Source organism: Scyliorhinus torazame, chromosome 2 (genome assembly GCF_047496885.1).
Source record: "Scyliorhinus torazame isolate Kashiwa2021f chromosome 2, sScyTor2.1, whole genome shotgun sequence".
Lineage (NCBI taxonomy): Eukaryota > Metazoa > Chordata > Chondrichthyes > Carcharhiniformes > Scyliorhinidae > Scyliorhinus > Scyliorhinus torazame.
Window position 1 is genome coordinate 339452793 of NC_092708.1, and position 13838 is coordinate 339466630.

The following is a 13838-nucleotide window of genomic DNA, read 5'->3' on the forward strand; positions in this document are numbered from 1 at the left end:
ACTCACACCTGTATAAAAAAGCCATGTTTTCCACCCACACCTCAGGAACACTTCCAAGCAATTTGTCTTATTTAAAATAAATAAATGCACCTTTGACCACATCATAGCTATTATCCTGATGGCAGATAAATACACTTTACATAGATATTAGCTGAAATAGATCCAAAACATAGTCTAAAGCCTTCAACCTGGTGTCAGCCTGGAGCAAAAGAACTTTACGTTCACAGAAAAAAAGCACTTGAAGAAGATGTTCTAGTGCAGATAAATACATATTAATGTGAAGCAATATCAACCAAAGTCAGGTTAAGATAACAGCGAACAATTATGGCTATAAATTAGGATAGAAAAATCACTAAGGGAGTAAGAGTAAGCAATTTAATCCTGCTGATTCTGATGTAAGAAGTCCTACCAAAAGCAATGCAAAAGCAAAACACAACAAGTGCTTGAAATATGAAAGAGTAGAAAATGCTGAAAATACTCAGGTTAGGTAGCAGATGTGGAGAGAGAAAGAGTTAACATTTCAGGGTGACGATCTACCAGAAACAATCCTTCCTAATATACATGGAGAAAGATATGGAAAAATAAATGGATTTGGGTTATCAATGGATGATATGAAGAGAAATATTGGGAGAAATGATTGTCAGTTCAGTAATTCTATTGTGTAGTGCAGTGTTTTTGATTGTGCCAATTCAGTTTATTTTATGCTAGTTTGTGATAAAGATATGGCAGAAACGTAATCAAAGATACCTAGTCAAAAAAGGAAATTTTAGGAGATTTGACTTGAAGGTGGGGTAAATGAGGTAGGTTTTAAAAGGGGTCCTAATAGAGAAGAGGTGGAGAAAGCGTTTTAGGAGAATTTTCGAGAACTTATGCCGACAGTCATAATTCAGTTAAAGAAACCCTACTTTGTGTCATTTACAGTATCCTCAATGCACATGATTAAATTCTACAAACAATTAAAGACTATCAAGATTAAATGTGACTTCATGATGAGTAAAATCTACTTTGTACAATTCAAAATGCATTTCACACTTTCAACATAATAGTTGTTGATGGCTTGTGGCATTGTTCATTAGCACTGGTCAGGGGCAGAGTAAAAACAAATAGAGGGCAGCACGGTGGCGCAGTGGGTTAGCCCTGCTGCCTCACGGCGCCGAGGTCCCAGGTTCGATCCCGGCTCTGGGTCACTGTCCGTGTGGAGTTTGCACATTCTCCCCGTGTTTGTGTGGGTTTCACCCCCACAACCCAAAGATGTGCAGGATAGGTGGATTGTTGAACACATTAAATTGCCCTTTAATTGGAAAAAAAATGAATTGGGTACTCTAAATTTTTTTTTTTTTTAAAACAACAAACAGGAGGTTGTATGGCCCATAGGGTCTCCTCTGCCATTCAAAAACACATGACAGTCTTCGACCTAAACTGCACTACCAATACCCATATTCCTGGATTTCTTCAGGGTCAAAAAATCTAACCATTCTCAGCCATTAATATGCACCGCTACATATCTGGGGTAAAACAATTCCAAAGATTTTAAGTGAGGACACTTCTCATCTTTTTCCTAAATGGCTGATCCCTAATCATGGCACTTTGCCCCCGAGTTCTTGATTCTCCAGCCAGGAAGCTAGCCTCTCAGCATCTACCCTGTTAAGCCCTCTTAATCATATACTTTTAAATTAGATTATCTGTTATTCTTTTAAACTCCGGGAGAATATAGACCTATTCTACTCAATCTCCACTCTTAGGACAAGCCTTTCACCTCAGAATTGATCTAGTGAATATTCAGTGCACCCCATCTAATGCTAGTAAATGCTTCCTCAAGGACCAAAACTGTACACGGTACTTGGCGGGGGGGTGGGGGAGGAGGAGAAGAGCTTGCCAATCCCCTGTACAATTTCAGCAAAACTTCTTTTTTCTTGTACTTCAACTTGTCACAATAAAAGTCAACAAACTATCTGCTTTCCCAATTGCTTGTTGTACCTATACATTAACTTTATTCAATTCTCATGAAAGGTCGCAGACCCAAAACATTAACTTTTGCTTCTTCACAAATGCTGCCAGATCGAAGCATTTCCAGCATCCGCAGTATTTTGCTATTGTATTAACTTTGTGTACAAGGACACCCGAATCCCTCCAAATTCCAATATTTAGTTTCTCGTCACTCAAAGATATTCTATTTTTCTCTTCCACATATTCTACTCCATCTGTCACCTTCATGCCACTCACTTAACCCATCTGCATCCATTTGCAGATTGTGTCCTCTTAACTTGCTTTTCCACCTAACGGTATCAGTAAACTGGATACATTACATTTGATCTCTTTGTCTAAGTTAACATACATTTTAAATGGCGATGTTCCAAGCACTGATCCTTGCATATACCCATTACTAACAGCATATCAACCTGAAAATGACCAGTTTATTCCTATTGCTTTCTGTTCCTTTTAATTAATCTTCTATCGATGAGCTACCCCCAACTCCATGAGCCCTCATCTTGTGCAAAAACCTCTCTTACGGCATCTAACTGAATGCCTTTCGAAGGTGCAAAAATCTACACACACACAAGTTCCCTTTTATCCACCTTGCTGGATACCTCCTCAAAACATACTCCAATAGATTTGTCAGCTACTATTTCCTGTTTATCTCTGCCTAATCATATTGTGATTTTCTAAAAATCCAGTTACCGCTTTTAACATTTTCTGGATCAATCCCACTGGTCTGCAGTCCCCAGTTTCTCTCTCCCTCTTTCATTTAATAGCAATGTTACATTTGCTGTCTTCTAAATCACTGGGATTATTTTAGAATCTAGAGCATTTTGGAAGATCACTACTGTCTACCTACTGTCATTAGAGCCACCCTCTTTTAGAGCCCTGGAATATAGTATGGAGGTCCGGTGGATTTCAATGACATTAATTTCTCTGTAACAATTTCTTTAATAATATTACTCAAGTGTTTCACTCATTAGACCTGTGGCTGCTCTCTGTATCTGGTGTCTTTTTAGGTCTTCTTCTGTGCAGACAGACAAAATATTTGTTTAACATCTTTGCTATTTCTCCAGAATTCTTCCTGTCTCAGCTTGAAATAGGCTTCTCTGGCTGAGGATAGCAAGAAACATAGGCTGCTAGGGAGGAGGAATAAAGTGGTTGGGTCACCAGATCAAACCTGATGTTGAGGCTGGGAGCAAGGCAAGAGTTCTGAAGGCAAGACTGAAGTTAAGGACAGTTTAGGTCAGATGTCCAGGAGCATTCAGGAAAGGGTCAGATTAAACAATGATAGGATCACTCGGTCTGCAAGGGGTTTAAAGACTGAAGAGCCTTACAGCACAAGTATTTGTTTAGTGGAGAGCGAGCATGGCCATTAATGTTTCAAGAAAAAAATGTAGCAACAATTTGAATGCTAGCCTCACAGCTGGTGACAATTTGAGGCAATCAAAAAAGCTTTCTGATATGCAATGTGGAACATTAGGTCAACAGCACCATTATAGCGTGGTTTAGTGGAAGAAAGTTGCAGCACAAGCACACAGAACACATGTGAGTTATGCTGCAATGTTGATTGTTGCTAGTACTGAAGCAGTGACAGTTAAATCACTTCCAAGGGAATTTACACACGATCACTATAAATTTAAATGATAAACTGTTTCCAGGCAATACAAGAAAATTACAGTTTTACATTTTACTGTTTGAGGTCTTGCTCTGCGACTGCCTAGCTAGCTCTTCATCTGTGGTATACAGAAGACAATTTGGTGCCTAAGCAAACCAAAGTGAAACCTATGTTGTAATTTTCTTGCAGAGAAAATAGAACACAAAGATAAGATGGAACAGTTGCTTCAATGCCCTACTAAATTTTTCCAGGGTGACCAAGTGAATAAAGTAAATTAAGCAGCTAACAATAGTCGGACCATTTTTATCTAGGGGGCACGGTGGCACAGTGGTTAGCACTGCTGCCTCACGGTACTGAGGACCCGGGTTCAATCACGATCCCGGGTCACTGTCTGTGTGGAGTTTTCACATTCTCCCTGTGCCTGCGTGGGTGACACCCCCACAACTCAAAGATGTGCAGGGTAGGCAGATTGTCCACACTAAATTGCCCCTTAATTGGGGGGAAAAAATGAATTGGATACTCTATATACATTTATTTTTAAAAATAAAAATATTTATTTTTCTATTGTGGTTCTTGAGCTTCTCTCCTACCTTTTCTCCAGAAGATCCACCACCTTCTTCCTCAACCCTATTCCCAATAAAATACTGACCACAAATTCCCTTCCTCAACTTCACGTTAGCTGATATTGTTAACTGTTCTCTCGCCAGTTTCGGTCTCCTTTAAATCTATCGTGGCCATCACTCTTCTCAAAAGAAAACAGCCATAGTGTCTACCGCTCTTGTAAACTACTACCCCATTTCCAACCTCCCGTTCCTTTTTCAAAGTCCTTGAATATGTTTGGCACCTCCCCACTGCATGCCCATCTTTCCTGGAGCTTCACTTTTCAACTGTTCAAATTGAAGTTTCCACCCTGCCTCGGCACAAAATTGCTCTCAAAATAACCCTATGTGACTATGTCAAAACTATCCTGCCAGCTTTCTTCATTGTCATTGACCTCATATCCTCCTCTTCACTACCACTGTCCAATTGCGTTTGAATGCATTCACCAAGTTAATTGTTATTGATCCAAATCATAGTCAGAATATCACCTGAAAGGGCAGCACGGTGGCGCAGTGGTTAGCACTGCAGTCTCACGGCGCCGAGGTCCCTGGTTTGATCCCGGCTCTGGGTCATTGTCCGTGTGGAGTTTGCATATTCTCCCCGTGTTTGCGTGGGTTTCACCCCCACAACCCAAAGATGTGCAGGGTAGGTGGATTGGCCACGCTAAATTGTCCCTTAATTGGAAAAAATGAATTGGGTACTCTAAATTTATTTTTAAAAAAGAATATCACCTGAAGTGGCTTCAATTCCTGCTCCTGCACTGCTCCCTCTTTTGTCCCCTAAAATTTTATCCTTGGACTTCTTACGAGTTCTCATCTACATGTTGCCACTCAATGACATCATCAAAAAACAATGTCAAGATTTCACGTGCATATTTACAACACCAAGCTCTACCCCACCATCACCTCTTGACTCCTCCAGTGTCACTAGATTACTAGTTCCTTGTCCAACAGCCGGCACTGGATAAGCAGAAGTTTCCTCCAATTTAACAGTGGGCTTATTTAAGTCATTATCTTCAGTCCCTATGGCACAAACTTTATTCGCTCACCATTGGCTTAAATCTTCTCTCTGGTAACTTTGAGGCTGAACCAGAGTATTTACACCTTGGGGTCACATTTGATCCCAAGATGAGCTTCCAACAACATACTTGCGCAGTCACTGAGACTGCCTATTTCCACCTCCACATCTTTCTACTCGCCAATAGCTCTTCTGCTGAAATCTTTATCCATGCCTTTATTACCTTTAGACTTGATGAGACCAATATATTCATGGCTAGCCTTTCACATTCTACCTTCCATAAACTTGAAGTAATCCAAAACTTTGTTGCCTATGCCCTCATTTGCAACCCACACCCTGTTTTGGAGCAAGTCCCATTCACTCACCACCACCCTTGTGCTCACTGCCTAAACATTAAGGGTCAAATGTTTCAATTGTAAAAATCTTGCTGGCTTACAAACTTCTCTCTACCCACCCACCCCCCCCCCCCCCCTCCCTCCCTCCCCTAGCTGACCAAGTTTTTAAAAACCATCTCGGCAGATCGGTGTCTAATTCTGCCTTACAACACTCCAAGCACCTTGGGACAAATTTATTACATTAATGGCACAATATAATAAGTTACTATTGTTGAAGTCAGTTTCCTAACTAATCCTATATTTTAAGATTTTATGTTCAAGCCTTATCCAACTTCTGAAAATCTGAATTTGAACTTTTATGTTCCATAACTGATTGCAATAGGCCATTTCCTCTCAAGAAGCTGCACCTCCAAGTAGCCAACCCAGGCACCAAAGCCACAGAAACAAGAACACCATTGTATTTATATAGTGCCTTTCACTCAGGTTAAACCAACAATTAATTTTGAAGTGTACACACTGTTATATAGATAAAATGAGCAGTCAATTTGTGCTAAAGTTTCACAACAGCAATGAGATTGATGACAAATTAAACTATTTTTTAATAATATGTGGGTTAAGTGTGGGTCTAGACAAGAACATTTTAAAATTCTATCAGGTTTTTTTTTAAAAGTCCAAAATAATAAGCAAGTGGCACTTTAATTTAATGACTCATCTGAAAGACTGCAGAACTCCTGTAGTACAGCACATACTCCTGGAGCTGGGCTTGAACTCATGGCATTATGACTCAGAGACATGAGGGTTACCACTGGGTAAACTGCAATGTACCCTGAATTGTGCAGATGCCTCTAGCTTTTGGTGTAACTTCAAAATACACAATTTCTTAAATATACATTCAGCACAATTTTTCACATCAAATGATGGTGACATCAACTAGTTTAAACTCATAACAGAACTATTCATGTTCCTTTCAATCAAGATTGTGACTAGCCAAATCCATCTCTGCAATTTCACTTCTGCCACAAATTGCAGTGACAATTAGAAGTAATACAATTCAAACTCAATTTCCCCCCTCCCAGTCCTAACCTGCAACTAAAAATCAGCTCACCAACTTCAAAGAACAATACAGCACAGGAACAGGCCCTTTGGCGCTCCAAGCCTGTACCAGTCATGATACCACCCTTGGCCAAAACCCTCAGCACTTCCTAGTGCTGTATCCCTCTATACCCATCCTATCAATTTATTTGTCGAGATGCCTTTTGAACACCCTTAATGTAACTGTTCCACAACCTCCCCTGGCAACGCGTTGCAGGCACTCACCACACTGTAAAAAAAATCTGCCTCGCACATCTCCTCGAAACTTTGCCCAACGGACCTTAAACCTATACCCCCCTGGTGTCTGACCCCTTCACCCTGGGAACGAGTGCCTGCCCATCTTACTCTTGTAGATCTCTATCAGGTAACCCCTCAACCTCCGTCGTTCTAATGAAAAGAGTCTGCGTCTATTCAGCCTTTCCGCATAGCTAACACCTTCCAGACCAGGCAACATCCTGGTAAACCTCCTCTACACCCTCTCCAAAGCCTCCACATCCTCTGGTAGTGTGCCGACCAGAATTGTGCGCAATATTCCAAATACGGCATCACCAAGGTTCTATACAACTGTAGCATGACTTGGCAGTTTTTATAGTCGGTGCCCCGTCCAATGAAGGGAAATATTCCGTATGCTTTCTTGACTACCATGTCCACTTGCGTTGCCACTTTCAAAGATCTGTGAACCTGCACGCCCAGATCTCTCTGATTTTTTATATTGCTAAGAGTTTTGCCATTTACAGTATACTTCCCTTCTGTTAGTCCTACCAAAATGCATTACCTCACATTTGTCCAAATTAAACTCCATTTGCCATTTTTCTGCCCAAGTCTCCAACCTATCTATGTCCTGCTGTATCCTGACAATCCTCAACACTATCTGCCACTCCACCAACCTTGGTGTCATCCGGGAACTTACTAATCAGACCAGCTATATTTTCCTTCAAATCGTTTATGTATACTACAAGCAACAGAGGCCCCAGCATCGATCCCTGTGAAACATCACTAGTCACAATCTTCCATTCATAAAAACACCCTTCTATTGCTACCTTTGCTTTCTGTAATGCTTCAACAATTCAGAGTAAACCAAACACATGCACACATTTCTATTGTATTCCATGACCCAGTTTATGCACTGGCTGTAAATATTTAATTGACTTTGTACTTTATCCATCACTCTATTGGAAAACATTTTTAAAAAATAAGCACACCAATTGCATTTTGATTCACACTCAATGTTTATTTTCTCCTTTGAAGCAAAATGAACATTTTCCCCCTCATTTACCTTTATAATTCTAGGAGCTGCACCCAATTTCTCTTTCCTGCATTATTTATACAGCACCTTTATTAACACACATATTATTTTTCATTTTCTCTAACAATAAAACAGCTGACATATCAATGTCCACATTTAAAAAATCCTTTCTGTAGTTCACTCTAATTTCTTAAATTTCTTTTTTTCACCTCTGCTTTCCATTAGTTTCAAATCTTTGGAAACATATGATTAAATGCAATAAGTTAATAGATTTGGAATACAACCGGCTTTCTTCATAGCAAGACATAGTCATCTTTAGAACACTATTAGTACTATGAAAACAAAAACAGCAGTTTAAAATCACTGCCACAGCTTATTCTTCTTCTACTCAACTGTCAATCTCTTTCTTTCAGCAATCAGCTAATTAACAGATTCCCAACCCTTTGCCGCCCATCCCACCCGAAATATTTGAAGTTTGGACCTTAGGTGCACTCCTCATTTCACAAGTGATTCACTTAACATTTCTAAAAAGTATTTTGAAACTAGAATTCATTGCTCTTTTCAAAAGTTAGGCAGACATTTAACCAACACCATATCACAAAAAAAGTAAGTGTGTGTGATACAAATTAAAGTTTCTGCATACCAAACATTGAAGCATTTGAAATCATCTATGAAGCAATATTCAGACATGCTGTATTTAATGGTTTAATGTATTCCAAACTTTCCCTGTACAAGTCCACTGACCATTACGGTTAATTATTTAAAATGAACAGTGAAGGCCAAAATAGCACTTTAAAAAAAAAACTTCAGACCCAGAAACCAAAATGTTGCAAGATGAAAACAGTAATGTGGATACCATAATTTAATCTTGAAATGCAAATGCATTCCACACTATATGTTACAGATAACAATTAAGACTAAAAATTTAAACTCAGGATAACCATTTCCATACAAGGCCATTTCAATGTAAAATAAAGTCTATTCTTTGGCTAGGTCATCAGCATAACAATCTAGGAGAGTTCCTAGTTAGCCTTCCATAGCGTAGAAAATAATTGTAACATACATTTAACATGTATCGAAACAAAAACCTACACTCCAAATGGTTCATAGAATTTACAGTGCAGAAGGAAGCCATTCGGCCCATCGAGTCTGCACCAGCTCTTGGAAAGAGCACCCTACCCAAGGTCAATACCTCCACCCTATCCCCATAACCCAGTAACCCCACCCAACACGAAGGGCAATTTTGGACACTAAGGGCAATTTATCATGGCCAAGCCACCTAACCTGCACATCTTTGGACTGTGGGAGGAAACCGGAACACCCGGAGGAAACCCACGCACACACGGGGAGGATGTGCAGACTCCGCACAGACAGTGACCCAAGCCGGAATCGAACCTGGGACCCTGGAGCTGTGAAGCAATTGTGCTATCCAAAATGCTACCGTGCTGCGGTATGTATGCAAAGAATGTATGCAAACAATAAGTGATGCAGACCGGAACAGTTTCAAGTTCAATCCACAATTTCAGTGCTACGGAGTTATATTTATCTCCTTAGTTTTCAAATTCCTCTATAGGGGTGTCTCTCCCATGCAACAGCACATGCCTGATATTAATCACCCCCATTGCTGGCTGTGCCTTCAGTTGCCTGGGCCCCATGCTCTGGAATTGCAATCCCCAAGCCTATCTTCTCCTGTTTTACGATGTTCCTCAAAACCTACCTCTTTGACCAAGCTTTTGATCACCTGCCCTACTATCTTCCTGCGTAACATTCCTAACATGCATCTGATGGCATTTTACTATATTAACAGTACTACATAAATGCAAGTTGTTGTTGTTGAGTAGAAGACAAACAATAAGGACAATATTCCTGATGACGATTGCACTAGCCTGACTGGACATTCACATGTGGATATTGTGCAACAACAAACTTGGGCCCCAACTATGATGCCTGCCATTGAACAGCCCACCAGTACACACTAATCTTGACACTTCAGAAGTCCCACTTGAGCAAGTGAATAACCATTCAGTATCAGTGGAAGCTACATCTTAGCAAGGAATCATTATTTACAAGGGATTGTGTGCTGGCGTTTGGAAGGAAGAGAAGTCCAGTTCACCTGATGAGTAACTTCATGACGAACTGCAGCTCAGTGCAAAAAACAAGGTCGTTTTTCTTACCATCTCTTACAGCTGGAGTGTTCCTCCAAGGATCCAGGCATAAACTACACCCACGCCCCACCAATTCTATTTCTCTCGTTCAGCCATGACCTCAGGCTGTTCATAAACACACCATCTATTGAGTCACATCCCATATCCAATAGCAAGACTTCCACAACGCATCTCCAAAACGTTATACCATTTGCCACGGAATCTCATTGATGTCTTTCGCTCCTCCAGACTGAAGACTATTCCAATTCTCTTAACCAGCATCCCAACAAACACTTCCTCACATTCAAACCTCCACAGCCCATATCCCACACCACCTTTTCCTCATCAGCTTGCATCAACACAATCTTCAAATGACTTTTCCATCTTTCAACAAATCCTTTCATGTATTTGCATTTCACCATCTTACAAAAATTCCACTCTTACAAAGTCCTTCAACCCCATTATTCCTTGGATTCCAACCAGTTATACACCCTCTCCAAGTTTCCTCTTTGACTTTAGAATCCAAAATAAAACCCATCTTTTTAAACAGATCTTTTGGTCACTGTTCCTAATAATCAGCCACACTATGCTCATATCAATTTACTGAAGATTGCAGCCTTTAACATACTTTCCTTACAGGACTAAGTAGGCTTTTATTACTAAGGCATTCCTATATTACTGGTGTCCAAGATAACAAAACCTGAAACTTAAATTAAAAACATGGAAACTTCAATGGTAAATTCTCCAGTGATCAATTTCTGATTTTAAACAAAGCTAACTGCATTATGTTTCAATTTTTTTGACAAAGTTAAATCTTGTCACTACTTTGACAAGCAAAATAACAAGGGGTCATTAAAAAGTCATAAAAACACAATTAAATAATTTGTTTTGAAACATTTTCATTCCAAAGATTTGTTGAACAAGCTACAAAATCCAAGCACGACCTTTGGAACACTTCTTAGAGGTTTAATAAACCCCAATCTTGTAGAATGTGAGCTAAGTACTCAATAATGAAGACAAATTGGTTACAATAATTACATTCAAAACGATTTGTCGACTTGAAATTTTGTTTTCAACATTTTTTAGCAAGTGGCTTTCCTAGTCCACTGAATGTCAAATGTCTGAATGCCAAACCCTTACTCGCAATAAGCACTAGAGAATATGTAACCGTCCAACTTTTAATTATATTCCAACACATGCATCCAGAACACCTTTCGCATGGTTTTCGGTGCCCCCTTGATTTCCTATTTCTCGCACATGCGCCCGGAGGCAACTAACGCAGACTTCAAAATACACTTTAGTTTTTTAAAATCACATTGCCGATCTGAACTTAAGCCAGCAAACCTCAAGGAATGCGAAAAAGGAGAGTCGAAGTGGTTCCAAAAACTCAGTATTTGTTCGGTTGCATTTTATTGTGCTAATTCTTAGCGAATGTGAAAGTAACCGTTAAACGAGGAAGAGGAGTTGGATAAATCGCATAAAACAACGAGTATTATTTAAACCCGGGGAGTGGAGATCTTTTGAGACCAAGAACTTTTGAACGTACGAACAATAGCGGTACAATATTTCGATTTTATTTAGGGTGGGGTAGGAAATGATGATTTAAGTCAAAGCACGCCTGCTGCACACGCTGCTGTTACTGCTATTCTCAAGATGAACAGCAGGGCGAAGTGGGGGGGGGGGAATATTGGTCTGCCCTAATTTTATTGAGAATGAATATCGTGCACTTTTGTATCTGCTTTATTAACTCTTCTCACGCCGACTCAGGACGAAGGCACTTGCCTTCCTCTCACCACTCTCCTTCAGTGACCCCTATGTGGATTTAACCCTCTTGAATGGAGTGTTTGGGATTGAAGGGGGGGGGGAAGGATCATGCTCACAGTTTTAGGCTATCTCTCCCCACACACACAAATTCAAAACTCACCAGCATCGTAGTCAGAGACCACCGCCTGATATTGGGAGCCCACTCGCATTCCTCCACCTGTAACAAGTAGTTAACACACGTTCCCATTAAAACATGTCAAGAAGCCCGATGTCAGCTCATTTCAGCAACTCGTGACAATCCGCGATTGAAATAAAAGTCAGTTCTAGGCTATTGTCAGTTACCGTGCTCCTCATCCGAGCCGCTGCTCGCTTCTTCCCAGGAGTTGTTGCCGTTGGCCACCGCCGCCGCCACGGCGGGCGTTGGGGGCGCCGCAGCTGCTGCTGCCGCCGCCGATGTTGATGATGATGATGATGATGCCGCCGCCGGAAAACTTTTCGCCCCGTTCCTGCCTCTCCTCTTGCCCGAGACCTCGGGCCCTTTCTCGATCATGGTCGGCATTGTCGCTCCTCCTGCGCGGCCAAAGCTGCCCGGTCGCCGCGATGCCCTCTTCCCCCCCCACTCCCTCCCTCCTTCCTTTTTTTTTTGTTGCGGTGAGGCACTTTGCTGCTGCTTCTGTTGTTGAACTTTCCTCCTTTCGCCGGGGCTGTCAGTGAGTGAGTGTCAGCGCCTCTGGTGTGTGTGAGTGCTGGTGCTGGTGGTGGCGGCGGCGGCGGCGTCTCGCGCGCGCTCTGCGCTTCCCTCCCACAGCACTGGCCGCCGGCGCGCGCACGCGCGCGCTTACCTACCAACAGCACCGGCCGCGCGCGCACTGACCATGCGCATCCCGGCTGGATCGCCCACTCCTCCCCATTGGTCCCGCAGCGCGCCGCTCCTCGCGCTATTGGCCGCTCCGCCTGTCCATCAAACCGGGGACCGTTTGGACTTGCCGTTGGCCGGGCTGGGCTGTCTCCCTCCCCGCGCCGGGACTTGGGGCCCCGATCACTCCGCCACCAGCACACACTCAGCACATCTACTTTTTTGGTATATCCTTTCTCTCTTCCATCTTCCACCTTCCCCCTTACACTTTTGCACGATGCGCCAACTCGGAAGGGAATGAAAGATATTTGTTTTTAAAAAACATAACAGCCTGCACGCTGTTAGTAATGCGCGGCACACGCCTCTGACCAAGGCTCATACTTTGAGAACTATTTGTTCTTGCGGAGGGCACACGGAGGCTGACTGGAATAGAGGAATTGTCTTTTATTTCTTTCAAAATGTGAAGTTTTATTCGCCTCCCTCCTCCTCCACAATTACAGCTGAGGCGTGGGTAAAATTAATTCCATGCACTGGGAGCTAGGACGGAGCTGAAAGATGTGCCACCTCTAAAAAGCCTGTGGTTGGGTTTTTGGAGGTGGAGGGGGGGGGGGGGGTGCATTTTGGACTTAAAGTTCTGCGCTTGATCGTTGCTCTTATTTGAGCTGGTTCTATAATAAATTACTGTTTGACTGCTCCACATATTAGAAAGTCAAAACCCTGAGCGAAGAAGGGTCCTGAGGTCCACAAATGCTGGAAGGTCGCTCACGACTTAAAGGGGGTCCCTCCTGCTGCTCAGGGTCTGACTCTGGCGAGCTGGCGAAGCGCCCTTGTTCCAACTGCGTGGTCCATTTAATGTTTTAAAATTATATCATGCACTGGATGAAATAATTGTCAAACGTCCATCTCTCCAACTCCTTTGTTAAAACACGCAGTGCATGATGGTTTTAATATTGCAATGCAAATATTTGGTTACATCATACCCACTAGCAAACTCCTAATAGTTTAGCACAGTGGAGATTTTTATGTTGCAACATTAGTTGTGACGGTTGGGACATACAGGGGTGGTGGCATGGCATTTGGCACTTTCTGTTGGGCAAGCCTAAGAAGTCTCATTTCAGCATTAGGCTGCCCCCCCCCCCCCCCCCCCCCCGAGCATCGTCGCCCGGTTGCCTGCCATGCAGGAAGCAAT

The 13838-nt window shown here is 42.0% G+C and overlaps 1 protein-coding gene across 3 annotated transcripts in view; it reads right to left on the reverse strand.

The window, feature by feature from the left end:
- The window catches only part of rcor1 (REST corepressor 1), a 181708-nt gene extending 169095 nt beyond the window's left edge, over positions 1-12613 (reverse strand). For 2 of the 3 annotated variants that reach the window (XM_072490434.1, XM_072490433.1), the window contains exons 1-2: positions 12136-12613; positions 11954-12010 (exon numbers count right to left, since the gene is read on the reverse strand). In XM_072490434.1, coding sequence (XP_072346535.1) covers positions 11954-12010; positions 12136-12352 — 274 coding nt within the window. In that variant the 5' untranslated portion in view covers positions 12353-12613. The remainder of the gene's footprint in view (positions 1-11953; positions 12011-12135) is intronic. The other variant, XM_072490432.1, reaches the window with a different exon arrangement.
- Positions 12614-13838: the final 1225 nt, after the last annotated feature.